The 19430-nt window shown below is 47.0% G+C and overlaps 1 protein-coding gene across 3 annotated transcripts in view; it reads right to left on the reverse strand.

Annotated features, from left to right (window-relative positions):
• Positions 1-1113: 1113 nt before the first annotated feature.
• LOC140424931 (uncharacterized) overlaps positions 1114-19430 on the reverse strand; it is a 170488-nt gene continuing 152171 nt past the window's right edge. For 2 of the 3 annotated variants that reach the window (XM_072508613.1, XM_072508614.1), the window contains exons 3-6: positions 13882-13990; positions 11641-11760; positions 2235-2313; positions 1114-2144 (exon numbers count right to left, since the gene is read on the reverse strand). In XM_072508613.1, the coding sequence (XP_072364714.1) occupies positions 2053-2144; positions 2235-2313; positions 11641-11760; positions 13882-13990 (400 nt within the window). In that variant the 3' untranslated portion in view covers positions 1114-2052. Of the gene's footprint in view, positions 2145-2234; positions 2314-11640; positions 11761-13881; positions 13991-15073; positions 15331-19430 lie in introns of those variants that run through there. The other variant, XM_072508612.1, reaches the window with a different exon arrangement.

The raw sequence follows: 19430 nt of genomic DNA on the forward strand, positions 1-19430 counted from the left end.
ACAGAATAGCGACACTGAGCGAACTGATGGAGGACCTGGAACTACTGACAGGACAGGAACTTAGGCACCTCCAGATAAAGCACTTTCTCCGCAAGGAGATGGTAGGATACTCCAGGGCCCACAAGAGCCACATTATTAAAGGACCTGATAAACACGTACAGTAAGGAAGGGGGAAACGATGGGAAAATCTACAGACAACTAGTGGACAGAGCGAGACTGCCACTGGACGAAGCTAGATGAAAATGGGGAGAGGTACTGGGGACAGAAGTGGGCTGGGGACTCTGGAGCGAAGCACTGAGCAGGGTCAACTCGACCACCTCCTGCGCAAGGCTCAGCCTCATGCAGCTTAAAGTGGTGCACAAAGTGCACCTAACCAGAACCCGAATATACAGGTTCTTCCCGGAGGTGGAAGGTAAATGTGAACGGTGCCAGAGAGGGCTGGCCAACCACGCCCACATGCTCTGGGACTCCCAGACTTGTCGGGTTTTGGACAGCCTTCTTCAAGGCAATGTCCAAGATTGTGGGGGTGAGGGTGGAGCTATGCCCAAGAGTGGCAATCTTTGGGGTATCAGAACAGCCAGATCTACACATGGGGAAGAGGGCCGACGCCCTTGCTTTCACTTCCCTAATCGCACGCCAGAGAATCCTGCTTGGCTGGCGATCAGCAGCACCACCCACAGCTGCAGACTGGCTGGCAGACCTGGTGGTAATTCTCTATCTGGAGAAGATCAAGTACCCATCCGAGGGTCGGAAGAAGGCTTCCTCAAAGCATGGGGGCAGTTTGTCGGCCTGTTCCAAGACCTGTTCGTGGCCAACAGCGACTAGGGAAAAAGCGAGAGACGGGAGAAAGCAGTCAGAGATGCACAACTCCAAGGGGAAGAGGGAGGAAGAGAGGAGGATATTCAAGGGAACTACAGGGAGAAAAAGCCCCCCCAATCCCAAACACACAAGGCCAGTAACAGAAAACACAAAGGGAAGGTGGGGGGAGGAGGGGTGGAAGAATAGGAGCTAGGGGACAGAACACCCAGAACGCAAGTGAGGGGTGCCAAGGAGGGAGGGGGGGGGGGGGTGACATCAAAAACGATTGTATGTACATAAGAACGGAACAAACTGTAAATATTGGACAGTTTTATTAAGTATAATTGAAAATGCAAATAAAAATATTTAAAAAGACAAACATTAACAATCGCAAAGGATCCACACATGTACAATATTAAATTGAATACTGTTTTTTCCAAAAGGCTATTGTATAATTATAACTGCATCAATACATTCAAATTAATGTTCAAAAGGATTTTAAAAGCAGGCTGCAGACTATAAAGTTTAAATGTTTAGGAGTTCTTGATGTTAGGGGATGTCAAAGCTGGGAAATTGGAACACAGAATCAGTGCAAAAGGACCATGTTCAGGACTTATTTTTTTCTGGATTATTCCTTTGGTTTGTTTACCCATCACAGGATTTTCTACACAGCACATCACAGCAGTGTTTGAATCTTCCACAACTTTGCCAAGGAAACTTCTATTAATACCTTTGAGTTTCACAGTAGGTCTATGTTTCACTTAAAGATTTTTTTCAAATGATCTCACCAGGTTCAAGGTGACCCTACAGCACTACCTTTAATACATAAAAATACCAGAACACATGAACATATCGGTAATATTTCTAAAGGCAGACAGAATTCCCAAACGAAACATTAAGATCTGGGTTTCAGCCTGAGAAATGGCTTGTGGAGTATAAACAAATACATTGGCCATTTGGACCAAGTGGTTTGCTTCTCTGATCCAAATTATCTATATTTCTATATAGTGACAAGAAGCTCTGTTGAATATGGTGCCAAGAACTTGATTTATTTATTCAGTCCCTCAGAGCTTAGTCTTATTATTGAGGAAGGGAGGGGGGGGGGGGGGGTGAGGAAGAGTGGTTATAATACTGAGGAAACAATTTCAAAGTATTTTTTCTCTAAGCAAGTAGGGTATAAAATTGACATCCCTGAGTTACTAAGCATTATGCATATTCCTGATTATTCTTGATTATTCCAGAAGCACGCCTCATTCAGTAAATTGTACAATTAGCTGATGAATACTGAGTGCACTTTGAGTTGTTCGTTGATTCACTGTAGCCAGAAACTTTGTCTAAGCCACTACCTGGAAAACAAAACTGGATAAAATCAGGGCAAAAGTCCTTCACTTTTTATGACAGAAGCTTTTCTATTCGTGGTTATTTTTGATTCTTACCTTCAATGAGGTTGTGCAAGTTGCAATAGTTTGTGCCAAAGTCTAGGACTGCATACCACAGTTGAGAAACAGAGTATCCCTGTAACAAGAATGTGTACTCAGCTGTATTAATCGAAACAGAGCAGTTCTTTCAAAAAAAAAATCAAAAATGGTTGCAATGCTGTTGCAATCCCTGCAGTGAGAATAATTTGCAGGCAAGCCACTACATTTTGGACACCCCGGACTGATTTCCATTTTTGCAGAAATTTTGAATCAGGTCAATTTCCTATCTTCTCTTACCAGGTTAGACTGCAAGACCCAGAACTACAAATTTTAATAAATTGATTTTCATTAGAAACAGTGCAAGGCAAGAACTTTCTAACTCTTAAATACAATACTAATTGAAAGAATGTCAAATGGATATGCTACTGGACTAGCAATCCACAGAACGCAACATCAAATCCCACCACAGCAGCCTGAAAGATTGAATATGGTTTTGTCCGAAAGAAAATGTTAGCGTCTACTAAAGTGGCATAAATAACAAACTGGTTAATTAGGTCGTTAGGAAATGAAAACTGCTGTCCACAAGTGCCTGGAGTCCCACATCAGCCTTGTTGACTTTATGTCCTCTGAGGTGATCCAGCAAGCTATTCAGCTGTCATAGTCAGTCATTCAGCAGAGAAGAGGCCCTAAATCCCATTTTCCAGCACTTGGTCTGTAGCCTTGTGCTCATCTAAATGCTTCTTAAATGTTGAGGGTTCCTGCCTCTACCACCTTTTCAGGTAGTGAGTTGAGGATTCCCATCACCCACTGGGTGAAAAGGTTTTCCCTCAAATCCCCTCTAAATGTTCTGCCTCTCAACTTACCTCAAAAGAAGGCAGTTCCTCAGAGGCAACTAAGGATGACCAATAAATGACATGTCATTGACATGCAGAACCAGATTTTTTTTTTTAAATACTCTGAGTGAAGAATATTCAATTCAGATATTCACTGGCATTTAGAAGAATGAGGAGGAATCTCATAAAAATGCATAAAATTCTAACAGAACTAGACAGGTAGATGCAGGAAGAATGTTCCTGATGGGGGAAGAGTCCAGAACCAGGGGGTCACAGTCAAAGGATAGTGGGTATCCCATATTGACCAATTAGAACTGAGTTGAGGAGAAATTTATTCACCCTGAGAGTGATCAGCCTGTGGAATTCATTACCACAGGAAGCAGTTGAGGCAAAAATATTGTATGTTTCCAATAAGGAGTTAGATACAGCTCTTGGGGCTAAAGGGATCAAAAGATATGTTTGGGGGTGGGGGGTGGAGCATGATCATAATGAATGGCGAAGAATGCTTGAAGAGCTGAATGGCATACTCCTGCTCCTATTTTATGTTTCTGAAAGGGATACTGGGAACTCATTCTCTTAAATCCATTTTGAATCTGGTTTTCTCCTTTCATTTTTCAGTCGACACAGTTTTATAAATTCCCTAAATATCTACCATTTTCCTCACATCTCAAAGAAAATTATTTCACATTTAGTCGAATACCACATTTTAAAAGGAAATAATGCCAAAATTCTGGAGAGTTTACAGAGCTAGGAAGAACACGGCCATGAAAGAACTTAAATGAACCTTAACTTCCTCTGGGTAATTGAGCTGCACTGGGAACAACCTGAAAATGCACTAGTAGTAGGACTGGCCATTTATAATCTTTAAAAATACAGTTTTGGAGACCAGTGAGGATATGTTCTTGGTATGTAAGCAAGGCAGTATTTATTGCCTACCCCATATAATCAGAGGGCTTCAGGAGCTATGCACGTAACATGGGACAGGAGTCATGTATAAACCTAACTTGGTACAGTTTCCTTCCCAAAAGCACACTAATGGCACAATTAGTTGTCATAGCAGTCCAACAACTTTCAAATGGTCGCTTGGTAGTTCAAGATGACAGCTCATCTCAAGGGCAAATAGGGATAAGTAGTAAATGCTGGCCTAGCCAGTGAATAATTATATAAATTATATATTTTTTCAAAGTCAGACTCAAGAATGCCAAATTTCAAAGAGAACAATAATTTATACTGCATGAGAAAAGGGGTGTTGGCTGGTAAGTCTGCTCTGATGGTGCGAGAAGTTGCCTTGTCGAATGCACCCTAGAGCCATTGCTTATTTTAAAAAGTGCAATGTCTGGGTAAATTCCTTCTGCCTGCAGACGACAGATCCCTACATATGAATATATGTAGCTTCTAGCAAGCATAAGTGAACCCAACTTTTGGTGTTAGTTTATTTCTTACTCAGCAAATGCTGAAAAACTGATCAGGGTCCAATAGGACAAAGCATACCTGACTACAGCTTTTACCTTCCCAATGTTTAGTTGAAGGAAATTTTGGTTCATCTGAAACAAAATATCAGTCATGCAGTCTTACAGCACAGAAGTAACGGAGTGGCCAAGAAAGATAGTGGATCAATAGCACTTGGTGAAACATGGAAGCTGACCCAACCTCCTTCAGATGGTTTTGCTAGTGTACACCATGACAATAAAGGAAAAGCAGCAACAATTGATAGATCCTTTAGGTCAGGCATTGTCAAACTCGGGGGCGTGACCCGCGGGTGGGTCGCAAAGCCGTCCGTCACGGCGCTCCCGATCGCGCAAATCCGCGCGCAACAGCAGGCTTTTAATAATGCCGGCTGCGAGCGGCCTCCAAAATGGCCAGGAACAGATTTTTAAAATTCGGTCGCACTGCGCATGCGTGGCCGATTATCGTGCACATGCGCAAAACTATGTGCTCGCGCAACGATGATCGGGCATGCATGCGCAGTGCGGCCGCATTTTTTTTAATATGGTCGCAGCCTTTTTTTTTTACAAGTTGGGGGGCCAGAGGGACCAAAAGGACAAAGGGACCATTAGGGACAAAGGGACCCAAAACCATTTCCTTCATTTTTGTCAGCAACAAACAAGGTAAGAAAAAAATGGTGCTTCGCGAAGGTCGGCCGGCTGTTAAAAATGGGTCCCCGGAAAAAAAGTTTGAAAAACACTGCTTTAGGTGACCCCCGAGATGATAATTTACAGTTAGAATAGTCATCACTGCTAGATTATCTTCTCCAATTGGGTAAAAACTTAGAGCCAAGCAAGGACAGTGGTGGATGGTTGGCTGATGGGGAAAGAGAGGTGGCACAGAGCATAGCTACTCGTACCTTACATTCAGAAGCCAATACAGATGCAGAATGTTTGTAAGCTTTTGATGTGCATGACATCTCATAGCTGAGCTCAATCTTCACAATGGCATTTCAAACAGCAGCATGCTCAAGAGTGGGGGATATGCTTGACTGTTATCCTTCTCTAGGCCAAGAAAGAACTCAACGAATGCAGTCGAGTCAAAGGATTGAATCCGAGAACTTCCTGATCCATATGTCAGTGCTTCCCCCACATGGTTCTTGAACCCAAGGGAATGGACTTCCAACTCAGGGTTTTGTTAGCTTACGCAGGCCAACAAATCTTTTTATAAAATGTCTAAATCAAACTCCATTCTTTAATAAACTCATTTTTATTCAAGAAAGTTTTTCTTCATGTAGCTTTATACATTACAACACCGGAAACTGCTCTGCATGCCAAGGCTCTTTAATTGGAAATGTTAAATCCATGCCTTTGTTCTTTCGATTATTTTTTTTAAAGTGCTTCCCTGATTCAGTTTTGAATTGGTATATTTCTTCCTTCAATAGCTATTTGTGAGAAAACTATTTCTAACGTCCCCCTTCACTGTCTTGAGACAAAGTCCTCGCGTTACCAATTCATCAACTAGTTTAAGAAACCTTGTTATTTGTCTTCGCAATCTTTGAGAGTCCAATTTCAAGGCTTTTTTTTGCAAACTAACCTCTGAACGATGGTATTATTATTGTCATGCCTTTGTGGTGCAGCTTCTAGTAGATTAATATCTTCATATGATGTAGTGCCCCAAACAATATCCAAAGTTAATTATTCAGTGTCCTTCATGTCCAAAATACAGAATCCAATTAACTTTTGTCACCATATTCACGTGGACTCATCTTTCAAGATGTAGGTATCACATACTTCTTTGGTTAAAAAACACCATCTGGGAGTACTTCTTTGTTCAACATGTACAAACTGAGATTGGATTGTAACTGCCACTGATCTTTTTTTAAAAAAATATATTTATTAAAGTTTATTAACAAAACAATTTTTTCCCCTTACAAACAATAACCCCCCCCCCGCCCCCCGTAACAAAATAATACAAAATCGCCCTGAGCAAGATATATACATGGTAAGATGATATATTTACATAGCTTTATACACTGGCTCTCACCCATTCGTGCCAGTTTCCCCCACCCTCCATGTTATCCCCCGCTCATCCGTCCCCTCAAGCAATCTCTCGTTCCCCCCCCCCCTCTCCCCCAGGGTTGCTGCTGCTGCTGACCGACCTTCCTCTAACGCTCCGCGAGGTAGTCTAGGAACGGTTGCCACCGCCTGTAGAACCCCTGCGCAGACCCCCTTAAGGCAAACTTAATCCTCTCCAACTTTATGAACCCAGCCATGTCGTTTGTCCAGGCCTCCACGCTAGGGGGGTTCGCCTCCTTCCACATTAGCAAGATCTTTCGCCGGGCTACCAGGGACGCAAAGGCCAGAATGCCGGCCTCTTTCGCCTCCTGCACTCCCGGCTCGTCCACTACTCCAAATATTGCTAGCCCCCAGCTTGGCTTGACCCGGACTTTCACCACCTGAGATATTGCTCCCGCCACTCCTCTCCAGAACCCCTCCAGTGCCGGACACGTCCAGAACATGTGGACATGGTTCGCCAGGCTCCCTGAACATCTTCCGCATCTGTCCTCTACCCCAAAGAACCTACTCAACCTCGCCCCCGTCAGGTGCACTCTGTGAACCACCTTAAATTGTATCAGACTGAGCCTGGCACATGAGGAGGAATTAACCCTACCCAGGGCGTCACCCCACAAGCCTTCCTCAATCTCCTCCCCCAGCTCCTCCTCCCATTTACCCTTCAACTCTTCTGCTAGCGCTTCCCCCTCTTCTTTCATCTCTTGGTGTATTGCCGAAACCTTGCCCTCCCCGACCCATACACCCAAGATCACCCTGTCTTGAATTTCCTGTGTCGGGAGCAGCGGGAATTCCCTGACCTGCCGCCTCACAAAAGTCCTCACCTGCATATATCTGAATGCATTTCCCGGGGGTAGCTCAAACTTCTCCTCCAGTGCCCCTAGGCTCGCAAATGTCCCGTCGATGAACAGGTCCCCCATTCTGCTAATCCCCGCCCGGTGCCAGCCCTAGAACCCCCCGTCCATCTTCCCCGGGACAAACCGGTGGTTACCCCTGATCGGGGACCACACCGAGGCTCCCACTGCACCCCTATGCCGTCTCCACTGGCCCCAGATCCTTAACGTTGCCGCCACCACCGGGCTCGTGGTGTACTTTGATGGCGAGAGCGGCAGCGGTGCCATCACCAGCGCCCCCAAGCTCGTTCCTTTGCAGGACGCCATCTCCATCCTCTTCCTTGCCGCCCCCTCTCCCTCCATAACCTACTTACGGATCATCGCCACGTTTGCTGCCCAGTAGTAGCTCCCTAGGTTTGGCAGCGCCAGCCCTCCTCGGTCCCTACTGCGTTCCAGGAACCCTCTCCTTACCCTCGGGGTTTTGTTCGCCCACACAACCCCATAATACTCCCACCTACTCTCTTGAAAAAGCCCTTGGTGATCACGATGGGGAGGCACTGGAACACAAACAAAAACCTCGGAAGGACCACCATTTTTACCGACTGCACTCTACCCGCCAACGAGAGCGGCAACATGTCCCATCTTTTGAAGTCCACCTCCATTTGGTCCACCAACCTCGTCAGATTCAGTTTGTGTAGGGCCTCCCCAGCTCCTGGCTATCTGGATCCCTAGATACTAAAAACTCCCCTCCGCCCTCCTCAGCGGTAGGTCCCCTATCCCTCTTTCTTGGTCCCCTGCCTGTAGTACAAAAAGCTCGCTCTTCCCTACATTGAGCTTATAGCCCGAGAACTCCCCGAACTCCCTCAAAGTCTGCATGACCTCCACCATCCCCTCCATTGGGTCCGCCACGTACAGCAGCAGGTCGTCCGCGTATAGCGACACCCGATGCTCTTCTCCCCCGCGGACCACCCCCCTCCATTTATTAGACTCCCTCAGTGATATGGCCAAGGGTTCGATCGCCAATGCAAACAACAGGGGGGACAGAGGGCACCCCTGCCTCGTTCCTCGGTACAGCCGAAAGTACTCCAACCGCCGCCGGTTCGTCACCACACTTGCCACCGGGGCGCTGTAAAGGAGCTTAACCCAGCTAATAAACCCTCCCCCGAACCCAAACCTACGCAACACCTCCCAGAGGTACTCCCACTCTACTCAGTCAAAGGCCTTTTCCGCGTCCATGGCTTCCACTATCTCCGCCTCTCCCCCCTCCGATGGCATCATTATCACATTTAAGAGCCGCCGCACATTCGTATTTAATTGCCTGCCCTTTACAAATCCCGTCTAGTCCTCATGTATCACCCCCGGGACACAGTCCTCAATCCTCGTGGCCAGCACTTTTGCCAATAGCTTAGCGTCCACATTAAGGAGCGAGATCGGCCTGTACGATCCACATTGCAGTGGGTCCTTGTCTCGCTTCAGAATCAAGGAAATTGTCGCCTCCGACATTGTCGGGGGCAGGGTCCCCTCCTCTCTTGCCTCGTTAAAGGTCCTCACTAGTAGCGGGGCCAACAGGTCCGCATATTTTCTATAGAACTCCACCGGGAACCCGTCCGGCCCCGGGGCCTTCCCCGCCTGCATGCTCCCCAAACCCTTACTCAGCTCCTCCAACCCGATTGGTGCCCCCAAACCAGCCATCGCTTGCTCCTCCACCCTCGGGAACTGCAGTTGGTCCAGGAATCTTCTCATCCCCTTTTCCCCCCCTGGGGGCTGGGATCTGTACAGCTCTTCATAGAAAGCCTTGAATACCTTGTTTATTTCCGTTGCACTCTGGGCCTTACTGCCACTGATCTGCCCAATTTGCTCACCCACTCATACTGTTCTAGTTACCTCCTCACTTTTGCCTGTTCCCTGTCTGCATTGGCAAACGACAACATAATTTCTCTTGTGCCAAAATCCAAATTATTTATATGGATAGACAACAAGATAGACATTTCTTGGGAGCTATCAACAACAACCTGCATTGTATATAGCGCCTTTAATGTGACAAAATTTCAACCCCCCCCATCCCCTTCAAAGGAATCTGTTAAACAAAAGTAACAAAGGAAGATAAAGAGAGAAGATGACCACAGATGATCATAATCTTGGTCGAGAGGGAAGAGATGGAGCCTCTCCAGTGAAGGTTTGAGTAAACGGTCATCTTAATCCTCAGGCTACCAATAGGAGTAGGAACATGATCGTCTCCCCATTTTGTAGTTTTTCAACTAGTGCAATTGGGTCACTGAGCCAAACATTATTACCGTTAGTGTTTTCCAACTTCTTTGCCCGGGACCCATCTTTGCTGCCCAGCTGACCTTCACAACTCACACCACCCGATCTTTGAGACCTACCATTTTTGGTAACCTTTAACGTGATGGGTGAGCCTGCTTGGTCCTCGCGGTCTCACTTGCATGGTCAATCAATGTTACATTTCTGCTAAGGACTTCAGCTGATAATTTCAAACTGTATCCTTTGAAAAAAGTCAAGACCGTTTGTCCTCAAACTCATCATGCTTATAAATGCCTTTGTTGAGTTTTAATCTTTCATTTGCCAGTACTTTATTGCATATAACACAAATATGGGCTTTGCATCTTGATTTGCATTGGCACAATTAATAAAGTCATAAAGTCATACCTCAAGAAATCATCTTTTTACTGCTTTGTTCCCGATTTCGTATTCTTCTGAATGGTTGTTCATCACAGGCTCTGGAGATCACACCAGTACTGCTTTGTCCTGCCGTGGATTCTCCTGAAAAGCTCTCTCCAGCAGAAGATCCTGGCCGGTTTGAGTCTCTGGCTCTTCTCTTCCTTATTACAAATTGATCAATCTTCAGTTCTTCACACACACCTGTCACTTGCTTGCTGGCAGCTACAAAATAAAGAAATCTCTCCTTTGTGATTTTGCAGCCAAAGCACGGATCAGTATACATGCTGGGCGCGTGACCTGCTGTCGGCCACCCTTCTGGTGGGAAGATACTGCTGCTTTCAAAAAGAAATTTGGTCTTGGGACAGCGTGCTGATGTCAGGAGGAGATGGCACTGGGACAGCCCGCTGACATCAGGTGGTGGCAGCCTTCCCCGCTAGGCCCCGGGTCTGTGCACTGCCAGTCTGCCTGAGGTGGCATGCATGCAGATGGCTTTTTTAAAAAAAAACAGCACATGGGAGTCCCATGAGTTTTATTTGTGAAGTTTGATAACTTATAATATGCCATTATAGTGACACAATTGCAGAGCTTTCAAACATTCACACAGATTTCACATGCTAGTCCTTAAATTCCACTTGCCCTGCCCCAAAGGAGTACCACACGTCATTTATTTTCTGTGATTGTTGCTGGTGCCTTCTTCTTGGATGTCAGGTTGAAGAACAAATAAATTGCTGCAATCCCTGTATATGTAGTTATCACATAATTCCTCCTCCCTGTGATGATGTAGACATTGAAGTACTTATGGAAGCCAATGAACTGGTGCTGACTGCCAACATAGTGACCCGCCATTCTCACCCCTCATACAAACTTCATTCGGCCGCTTTCCGTGTCCTTCACAGGCCCCGAGCTCCAACATTCCCACCGCCGGAAGTGTCATCCCCTGCCTCCTCCTATTGGTCAGCAGAACAATGAGGCGCCAGATGTGATGTTAGGAACGCTAATCATCCATTAATAATCCGAGTGCCAATCAGATGGAGTAAGGCACAATGCTGCGGCTGCTGGCAATGACGGCCGGCATTGTCAACCTAAAAGCTGGTCACGGCCGGCATTTTCAAAATCCGGTCGCGCCCCTTGGCGCTTCTCCCGCGATCAGGGACAACACAACCCATCAATCCGCGACCTTCCCGTCACGATCCTGAGTTTGCGAAACCTTGCCGTAATAAACTACTGAAATGTCAGCATAGTTTAAGTGACATTAACCTGATAATTAAAATTTCAAAATGTTTTCTTCTCAACCCCCACCTTTAAAAACATTTTTTTCCTAAACTGTATTTTCAATACAAAAAGTACTGTTGACAAGACAACTGCCGGCCCATAGAAGATCATGCCCAGATGGATGTAATACCTACAATACTCTTAAGGGATACTGAAATACCATGTTACAAATTCAAATAATTTAATTACTGTCAAAAAAAAGACTAAGGACATTAGTTGGACAAGAAAGACAATCTTGCAAAAGATACTTTATCTATTAGTGGCTCATAACATTTTGAGTTCTGTATAGAAATGTAATTATATTACTTACAGAGACTTTGCAGGATCTATTGTCCAAGGAGGAAGCCAATTTGAATGTAAGAGCATCGACATATTTGTGCACTGGGGTGGTGTGCTCAGCAACAATATAATGTTCATTTGCAGACTTCAGCTACGAGAGGGGGCAAAATTAACACAAATTGGTAGCTAAAAACAGCAAACGCTGAAAATGCTCCGCGCATCTGCCAGTTTGTGAAATAATGGGGTTAACTTTTCAGGGTTGATGACCTTCATCAGCAATCAATGCCTTCAGAAAAAAAGTGTGTATACAGGTACCTACAGAAGACAATCCATGATTTTCTTTCTTAAATGCATTAAAATCATTTTCTATGGAATATTTAAATGAGCTCTCCAAAAACCCTGCAATGACCCTGCAAGTGCACATTAACATGAACATCTTTAATGAACATTCTAAGCCACTTAATGGTTACAAAGAACGAGAGAGGATATACAAAGAAATACTGACCAAAGCAACAAAATAAAGGCAAGTGTCAAATGAATTTGTTCGAGAGAGATCGCCTAACTGACATTTTCTATGTGGAGATGCCGGCGTTGGACTGGGGTGAGCACAGTAAAAAGTTCTTACAACACCAGGTTAAAGTCCAACAGGTTTGTTTCAAACACTAGCTTTCGGAGCACTGCTCCTGCCTCAGGTGAATGAAGAGGCAGGTTCCAGAAACATATATATAGACAAATTCAAAGATGCAAGACAATGCTTAGAATGCGAGCATTTGCAGGTAATTAAGTCTTTACAGATCCAGAGATTGGGGTAACCCCAGGTTAAAGAGGTGTGAATTGTCTCAAGCCAGGACAGTTGGTAGGATTTTGCAAGCCCAGGCCAGATGGTGGGGGATGAATGTAATGCGACATGAATCCCAGGTCCCGGTTGAGGCCGCACTCATGTGTGCGGAACTTGGCTATAAGTTTCTGCTCGGCGATTCTGCGTTGTAGAGCGTCCTGAAGGCCACCTTGGAGAACGCTTACCCGGAGATCAGAGGCTGAATGCCCTTGACTGCTGAAGTGTTCCCCGACTGGAAGGGGACATTCCTGCCTGGTGATTGTCGCGCGATGTCCGTTCATTCGTTGTCGCAGCGTCTGCATGGTCTCGCCAACGTACCACGCTTCGGGACGTCCTTTGTATGGTACATTGGTGAGACCATGCAGATGCTGAGACAACGAATGAATAGACATCGCCCGACAATCACCAGGCAGGAATGTTCCCTTCCAGTTGGGGAACACTTCAGACATGGAAAGAAAAGAAAATACATAATAGGACAACACAAGGTACACAATGTAAATATATAGACACCGGCATTGGGTGAAGCATACAGGAGTGTAGTATTAATCAGGTCAGTCCATAAGAGAGTAATTTAGGAGTCTGGTAACAGCAGGGGAGAAGCTGTTTTTGAATCTGTTCATAGATTATCATAGAATTTACATTGCAGAAGGAGGCCATTTGGCCCATCGAGTCTGCACCGGCTCTTGGAAAGAGCACCCTACCCAAGGTCAACACCTCCACCCTATCCCCATAACCCAGTAACCCCACCCAACACTAAGGGCAATTTTGGACACTAAGGGCAATTTATCATGGCCAATCCACCTAACCTGCACATCTTTGGACTGTGGGAGGAAACAGGAGCACCCGGAGGAAACCCACGCACACACGGGGAGGATGTGCAGACTCCGCACAGACAGTGACCCAAGCCGGAATCGAACCTGGGACCCTGGAGCTGTGAAGCAATTGTGCTATCCACAATGCTACCGTGCTGCCCCGTTCTTGCGTGTTCTCAGACTTTTGCATCCCCTGCCTGATGGAAGAAGTTGGAAGAGTGAGTAAGCCGGGTGGGAGGGGTCTTTGTTTTGCTGCCTGCGTTCCCAAGGCAGCAGGAGGTGTAGATAGAGTCAATGGATGGGAGGCAGGTTCGGGTGATGGACTGGGCTGAAGTTTCTTGCAGTCTTGGGCCGAGTAGTTGCCATACCAGGCTGTGATGCAGCCAGATAGGATGCTTTCTATGGTGCATCTATAAAGGTTGAGTCAGTGTGGACATGCCAAATTTCCTTAGTTCCCTGAGGAATTAACGGCACTGTTGTGCTTTCTTGGTGATAGAGGCGACATGGGTGGACCAGGGAAGATTTTTGGTGATGTGCACACCTAGGAATTTGATGGGCTGAATGGCTTTCTTTTATGTGCTTAATTCATAGTTGACAACATGGAAGCAAAAGACGTACTTACCGTGTACAAACACTTCTCTCCTCCTTTCGCACAATTATCAGCAGTCTTCCACTCTTTAATTTGGGTCACTAATTCGAGATAGACACTCTTACAAGGGATTCCAAATGTCCTACAGAATAAACATATCGGATGAAAAGTAATCAATTATTTAAGTTGCTGAAAGCGGTACCGAAAACTCAGACTTTTGTAAACAGATCAAAACGCTTTACAGAATTAAGAAATCGTTTTTTGGAGTCCTATTAGATGAACAGACAAGAGAAATATCCAAATATGGCCTGAATACGCCCCAGCTTCCCCTAAACATGGAGTATAAGGTGCTGAGGATCAGATAGAATTAGCTGGAAAAGTTAGTCACAAGACTGCAAATACGCTGCGTGGGGTGGGGGTGTGATAGATAATACGCTGCCTGGGGGGGGGGCGGAATGCGCTGCCGGGGGGGGGGGGCGGAATGCGCTGCCGGGGGGGGGGGCGGAATGCGCTGCCAGGGGGGGGGGGGCGGAATACGCTGCCGGGGGGGGGGCGGAATACGCTGCCGGGGGGGGGGCGCAATACGCTGCCGGGGGGGGGGGGGGCGGAATACGCTGCCGGGGGGGGGCGGGGGGGGCGGAATACGCTGCCGGGGGGGGGCGGAATACGCTGCCCGGGGGGGGGGGGGCGGAATACGCTGCCCGGGGGGGGGGGGCGGAATACACTGCCGGGGGGGGGCGGAATACGCTGCCCGGGGGGGGAATACGCTGCCAAGGGGGGGGGGTGGAATACGCTGCCGGGGGGGGGGGGGCGGAATACGCTGCCGGGGGGGGGCGGGGGAGAAGAGGATACGCTGCCTGAGAGGGGAGAATACGCTGCCTGGGGGGCGGGGGGGGGGGGGAGGAGGAGGAGGAGGAGAATACGCTGCCTGGCCTGGGGGGGGGGGGGGGAATACGCTGCCTGGGGGAGGGGGGATTACGCTGCCTGGGGGAGGGGAATACGCTGTCTGGGGGGGGAGAATACGCTGCCTGGGGGGGGAAGGGGGTATACGCTGCCTGGGGGGGGGGGGGGGGGGCGGTATATACGCTGCCGGGGGTGGGGGGGTATACGCTGCCTGGGGGAGGGGGGATTCGGTTCCCCAATGCACACAGACGGTACGATCATGGCAGAACTCGAGCCGTAATCGTCATATTGACTGGCGACAACTCCACCGCGGTGAACCTACCATTCCACCGAACACTGAGCGTGCAAAGGTGCAACCACGGTGCCTGTCAATGCACCGAGCACCAACAGGCCAACTCCGCAGCACTGTAACAGCAGCATCGCCCCACAGGCAGTCTTACTCCAGCCCTGCTCGCGCAGCAACTCTGCAGTCACGCGCTCACCTATCGTCTCCACGGAAACGCCGGCCTCCCCCCCGGAAGCAGCGCTGGGGCTGATCAAGTCGGAGCAGCTCAGGAGGGACATTTCCACCAAGGGTCACCTGGAAATCAAAGGGGGCGAGATTGCAATTTTTTTTATAAAGCTCGATGTGTAGATGTAGGATAGTGTCTGTTTTTCAGTATGACGGTAGAGAATGTTGCTCTTTGAGCATCCAGTGCACAGAAGGATTATCGTCTGCTGGATCTGCTCCATGGACTGGCCCAGGATGCACAGGCCCACCGAGGCCAGAATTTGCTGGAGGAGAGAGCGGTATATTTTTTCTCAGCCTCAGGTCATTTCTTTTTGCGCCACAGCTTGCTAAAAATTGGGAATGAAATGGCACAGCATTGCCAGCATCCCATTTCTTGTTTTATACTGTGTCTGCCCTTGTCTGATTGGCTGTCATGTTATGTGTGCTAATTGGTCCATTGCTCTGTCTATCATTATGTATGTGCTATGATGTATGTTTGAATATCATGACATCCCCTTTTTTACAAGATTATGTGCCTACGTGGTTATAAATATAAATGTGTCCTGAGTGCAACTAAATGTGTGTGTGCGTAATATTTACATCATGTACATGGGGCTTAACTATATTCAAGGGGCGATGTCAGGTGTGACATGCTAACGAGGTTGTACCATAACAAAAAGAAAAACAACGTGGAAATTTGGAACGATCAAACGAATGTCTGTAACGAGAAAACAGACATGTTATAAAATAGTGGTTGCAAAAGTTCAACGTGTGAACAGTCTCATAAGTCCAGTCTAGTAGGTGGGCGGCGAATTCGGGTTGACCGTCAGGGTGGCACACCATTCATCGCCCGGATTGATGGTGTTGACCCGGTTCCCATCAATGACCGCAACCCAGAAGGCGTCTTGGTCATCTGTGTCATCGGTTTGGATGTCGTGATGTGGAGGCTGAATGGTCCGCACGTTCCTGTGAGGTTGTCAGAGATGTGGAAGATCAACAGGTTGAGCCGCTCAACAGTAGGCAGCGTAGTGGCCCATCTTGCCACAGCATAGGCATTGTTGGGTTTTTGCAGGACATTGCCCTTTTAAATGTGCAGCTCCACAGTTGCCGCACGTCGTGACATCATGGCATTCGTTACGCCACTGCGCATGCACGGTTCGGTCTTGCGTCGGGCGCGCCTGCGCAGCACGTCCCTCAGTGTTGCCGTGGGTTTTGGCACGCACAAACGCGGGAGGCCTTGAAAAGCGCGCAAAACGGCCGCCCTCGTCCGGGCCGCGGGCCGGGAGAAACTCGATTGCCTGGATGCGTTCGACCTCGTGGGCGGCCTGGCTTGCCGATTCGGTCGCGTGGGACCCCCTCCGTTCCGATTCGGGCGCCTGAAATTGGGCATAGCGGCTAGTCGCATTCTCATGCAGGACACAGGCTTCAACTGCAGATGCTAAGGTCAGGCCTTTTATTTTTAGAAGCTGCTGGCATAGGCTGCCCGAGGCAACCCCAAAAATGATCTGGTCCCGGATCATGGACTCTGAGGTGGTGTCGTAACCGCAGGACTGCGCGAGTATGCGGAGGTGCGTCAGGAAGGACTGAAAGAGCTCATCCTTACCTTGCAGGCGCTGCTGAAAGACATACCTCTCAAAGCTCTCGTTGACCTCAACGTTGAAGTGCTTATCGAGCTTGAGGAGGACCTTGTCATACTTAGCTTTGTTCTCGCCTTCTGCGAACACCAAGGAGTTGTATACATGGATAGTGTGCTGACCTGCGGTAGTGAGGAGCATGGCAATCTTCGTGTTGGCCGAGGTGCCCTGTTTTTCATTGGCCTGCATGAAGAGTTCGAAGCGCTGCTTGAAGAGCGTCCAATTTGTGCCCAGGTTCCCAGCGACTTGCAGCGGCTGCAGTTTGTTTAGGGTGTCCATGGCTCAGGATGGCAGATTTGCTGGTAGGTATCGATTCACTCCTGGTATCATGAAGTGTTGGGTGCTCTGAGGTACAGACGAACCAACACGGTTACGATTGGTACAACGCAGTTTTATTCCATTCAACTATTTATACATCAGACTTGGTACTCAGCACGTTGTGACTGTGTGAGTGTCTTGCTTTGAGGTTCTGGCCCTGTGCCGTCTCCAGATGGACTGCCCAGGAAGTGTCGTGTTTTTTGTTTTATACTGTGTCTGCCCTTGTCTGTCTATCATTATGTATGTGCTATGATGTATGTTTGAATATCATGACACCAACAACATATGAAAGAGTAGGGAAGAGGCCCTAGTAAAGGTGCTGAATTGATCTCATGGGTAATAATCCCGAGATTACTACTAATAATAACAATCTTTATTGGGAGAACGTGCAGACTCCACACAGACAGTGACCCAAGCCGGGAATCGAACCTGGGACCTAGGAGCTGTGAAGCAACAGTGCTACCATGCTGCCAATTTACCCGAACCACATGAAAATTGGCATAGAAATAAACAGATTAGGCAAGTCAACTCTTGTCTAAAAGTTTGGAATGGTCCAAAAACAATCAATAAGGTTCCAAATAATGTGAAAACTTGTACGTTTGAGGGTAATATATCAGCATAAAGGATTGGTTAACAAATTGGAAACAGGGAGTTGAGATAAATGGGCCATTCTCAGCTTGGGAAATTGTAATTAGTGGGGTGCTGTGCCCTTAACTATGTTAATAGAGGCGGCACGGTGGTTAGCATTGCTGCCTGCGGCGCTGAGGACCCGGTTTTGAATCCCGGCCCTGGGTCACTGACAGTGTGGAATTTGCACATTCTCCCCGTGTCTGCGTCGGTTTCACCCCCACAACACAAAGATGTGCAGGGTAGGTGGATTGACCATGCTAAATTGCCCCTTAATTGGAAAAAAATAATTGGGTACTCTAAATTTTTTGTTAAAATATCTGTATTAATGACTTGAATTAAGGGACAGACGTATTGTGGCCACATTTGCTGATACAAAGGTAGGTGCGAAAGCAAGTTGTGAGAAGGATACAAAGAGTCTGCAAAGGGATAGAGATAGGTTAGACAAGTGGGCAAAAATTGAAAATGTGAGGATATCCACTTTGGTAGGATAAATAGAAAAGCAGAACATTATTTAAAGAGAGAAAAACAACAAAATGCTGTGGGACAGACAGATCTGGGATCCTCATACATGAAATCATAATAAGAAGTCTTACAACACCAGGTTAAAGTCCAACAGGTTTGTTTCGATGTCACTAGCTTTCGGAGCGCTGCTCCTTCCTCAGATTCATTCACCTGAGGAAGGAGCAGCGCTCCAAAAGCTAGTGATTCAAAACAAACCTGTTGGACTTTAACCTGTGGTTGTAAGACTTCTTACTGTGCTCACCCCAGTCCAACGCCGGCATCTCCACATCATGAAATCATAAAACATTGGCATGTAGGTACAGCAAGTACTTAAGACAAGGGGAATGAAAGTATAAAAGTACAGAAGTTTTACTACAACTGAACGGAGCATCGATGAGGTAGCACGTACTGTGTACAGTTTTGACCTTATTTAAGGGAAATATATAAACGCACCGGAGGCAATTCAGAGAAGGTTCACTAATTTGATTCCTGGGATGAAGGGGTTACGTTTTCAGGAAAGATTAAACAGATTGGGCCTATACTCATTGATATTTAGAAGAATATGAGGCGATCTTATTAAAACACAAGATGCTGAAGAGGATTGACAGGGTAGATACTAAGATGATATTTCCCTTTGTGGAAGTTTAGAACTAGTGGGTTTCAGAATAAAGAGTTTCCCATTTAAGATAGAGATGAGGAGGAATTTCTTCTCTAAGTTGGTCATTAATCTTTGGTATTCTGGACCCCAACCAGCAGTGGAAGTGGTGCGGGGGAGGGGGTTGTCATTGAATATATTCAAGGCTGAGTTTGATCTAGAAGTGAGTCACAGATTCTGGATATGCAAGCAGCAAAGGGGAGTTGAGGCCATGATAATGATAATCCCTGATCTCATTGTATAGTAGAGCATGCTCAAATGGCCAAACAGCTTACTCTTGTGTATTTCTTATATTCTTAAACAGTTAGGTCTTCAGGTCGAGCATTTTCATTAGAATAGTTCTAATGAAACAGATACTTTACTAAAGGATGCACTTAAAAATTATATTAATGAAACGTCCGGTGATGGGGATGTGCTGAGGGCGCATGAAAGGTTGCTCTCTCCTTGGAAC

Source organism: Scyliorhinus torazame, chromosome 6 (genome assembly GCF_047496885.1).
Source record: "Scyliorhinus torazame isolate Kashiwa2021f chromosome 6, sScyTor2.1, whole genome shotgun sequence".
Classification (NCBI taxonomy): domain Eukaryota; kingdom Metazoa; phylum Chordata; class Chondrichthyes; order Carcharhiniformes; family Scyliorhinidae; genus Scyliorhinus; species Scyliorhinus torazame.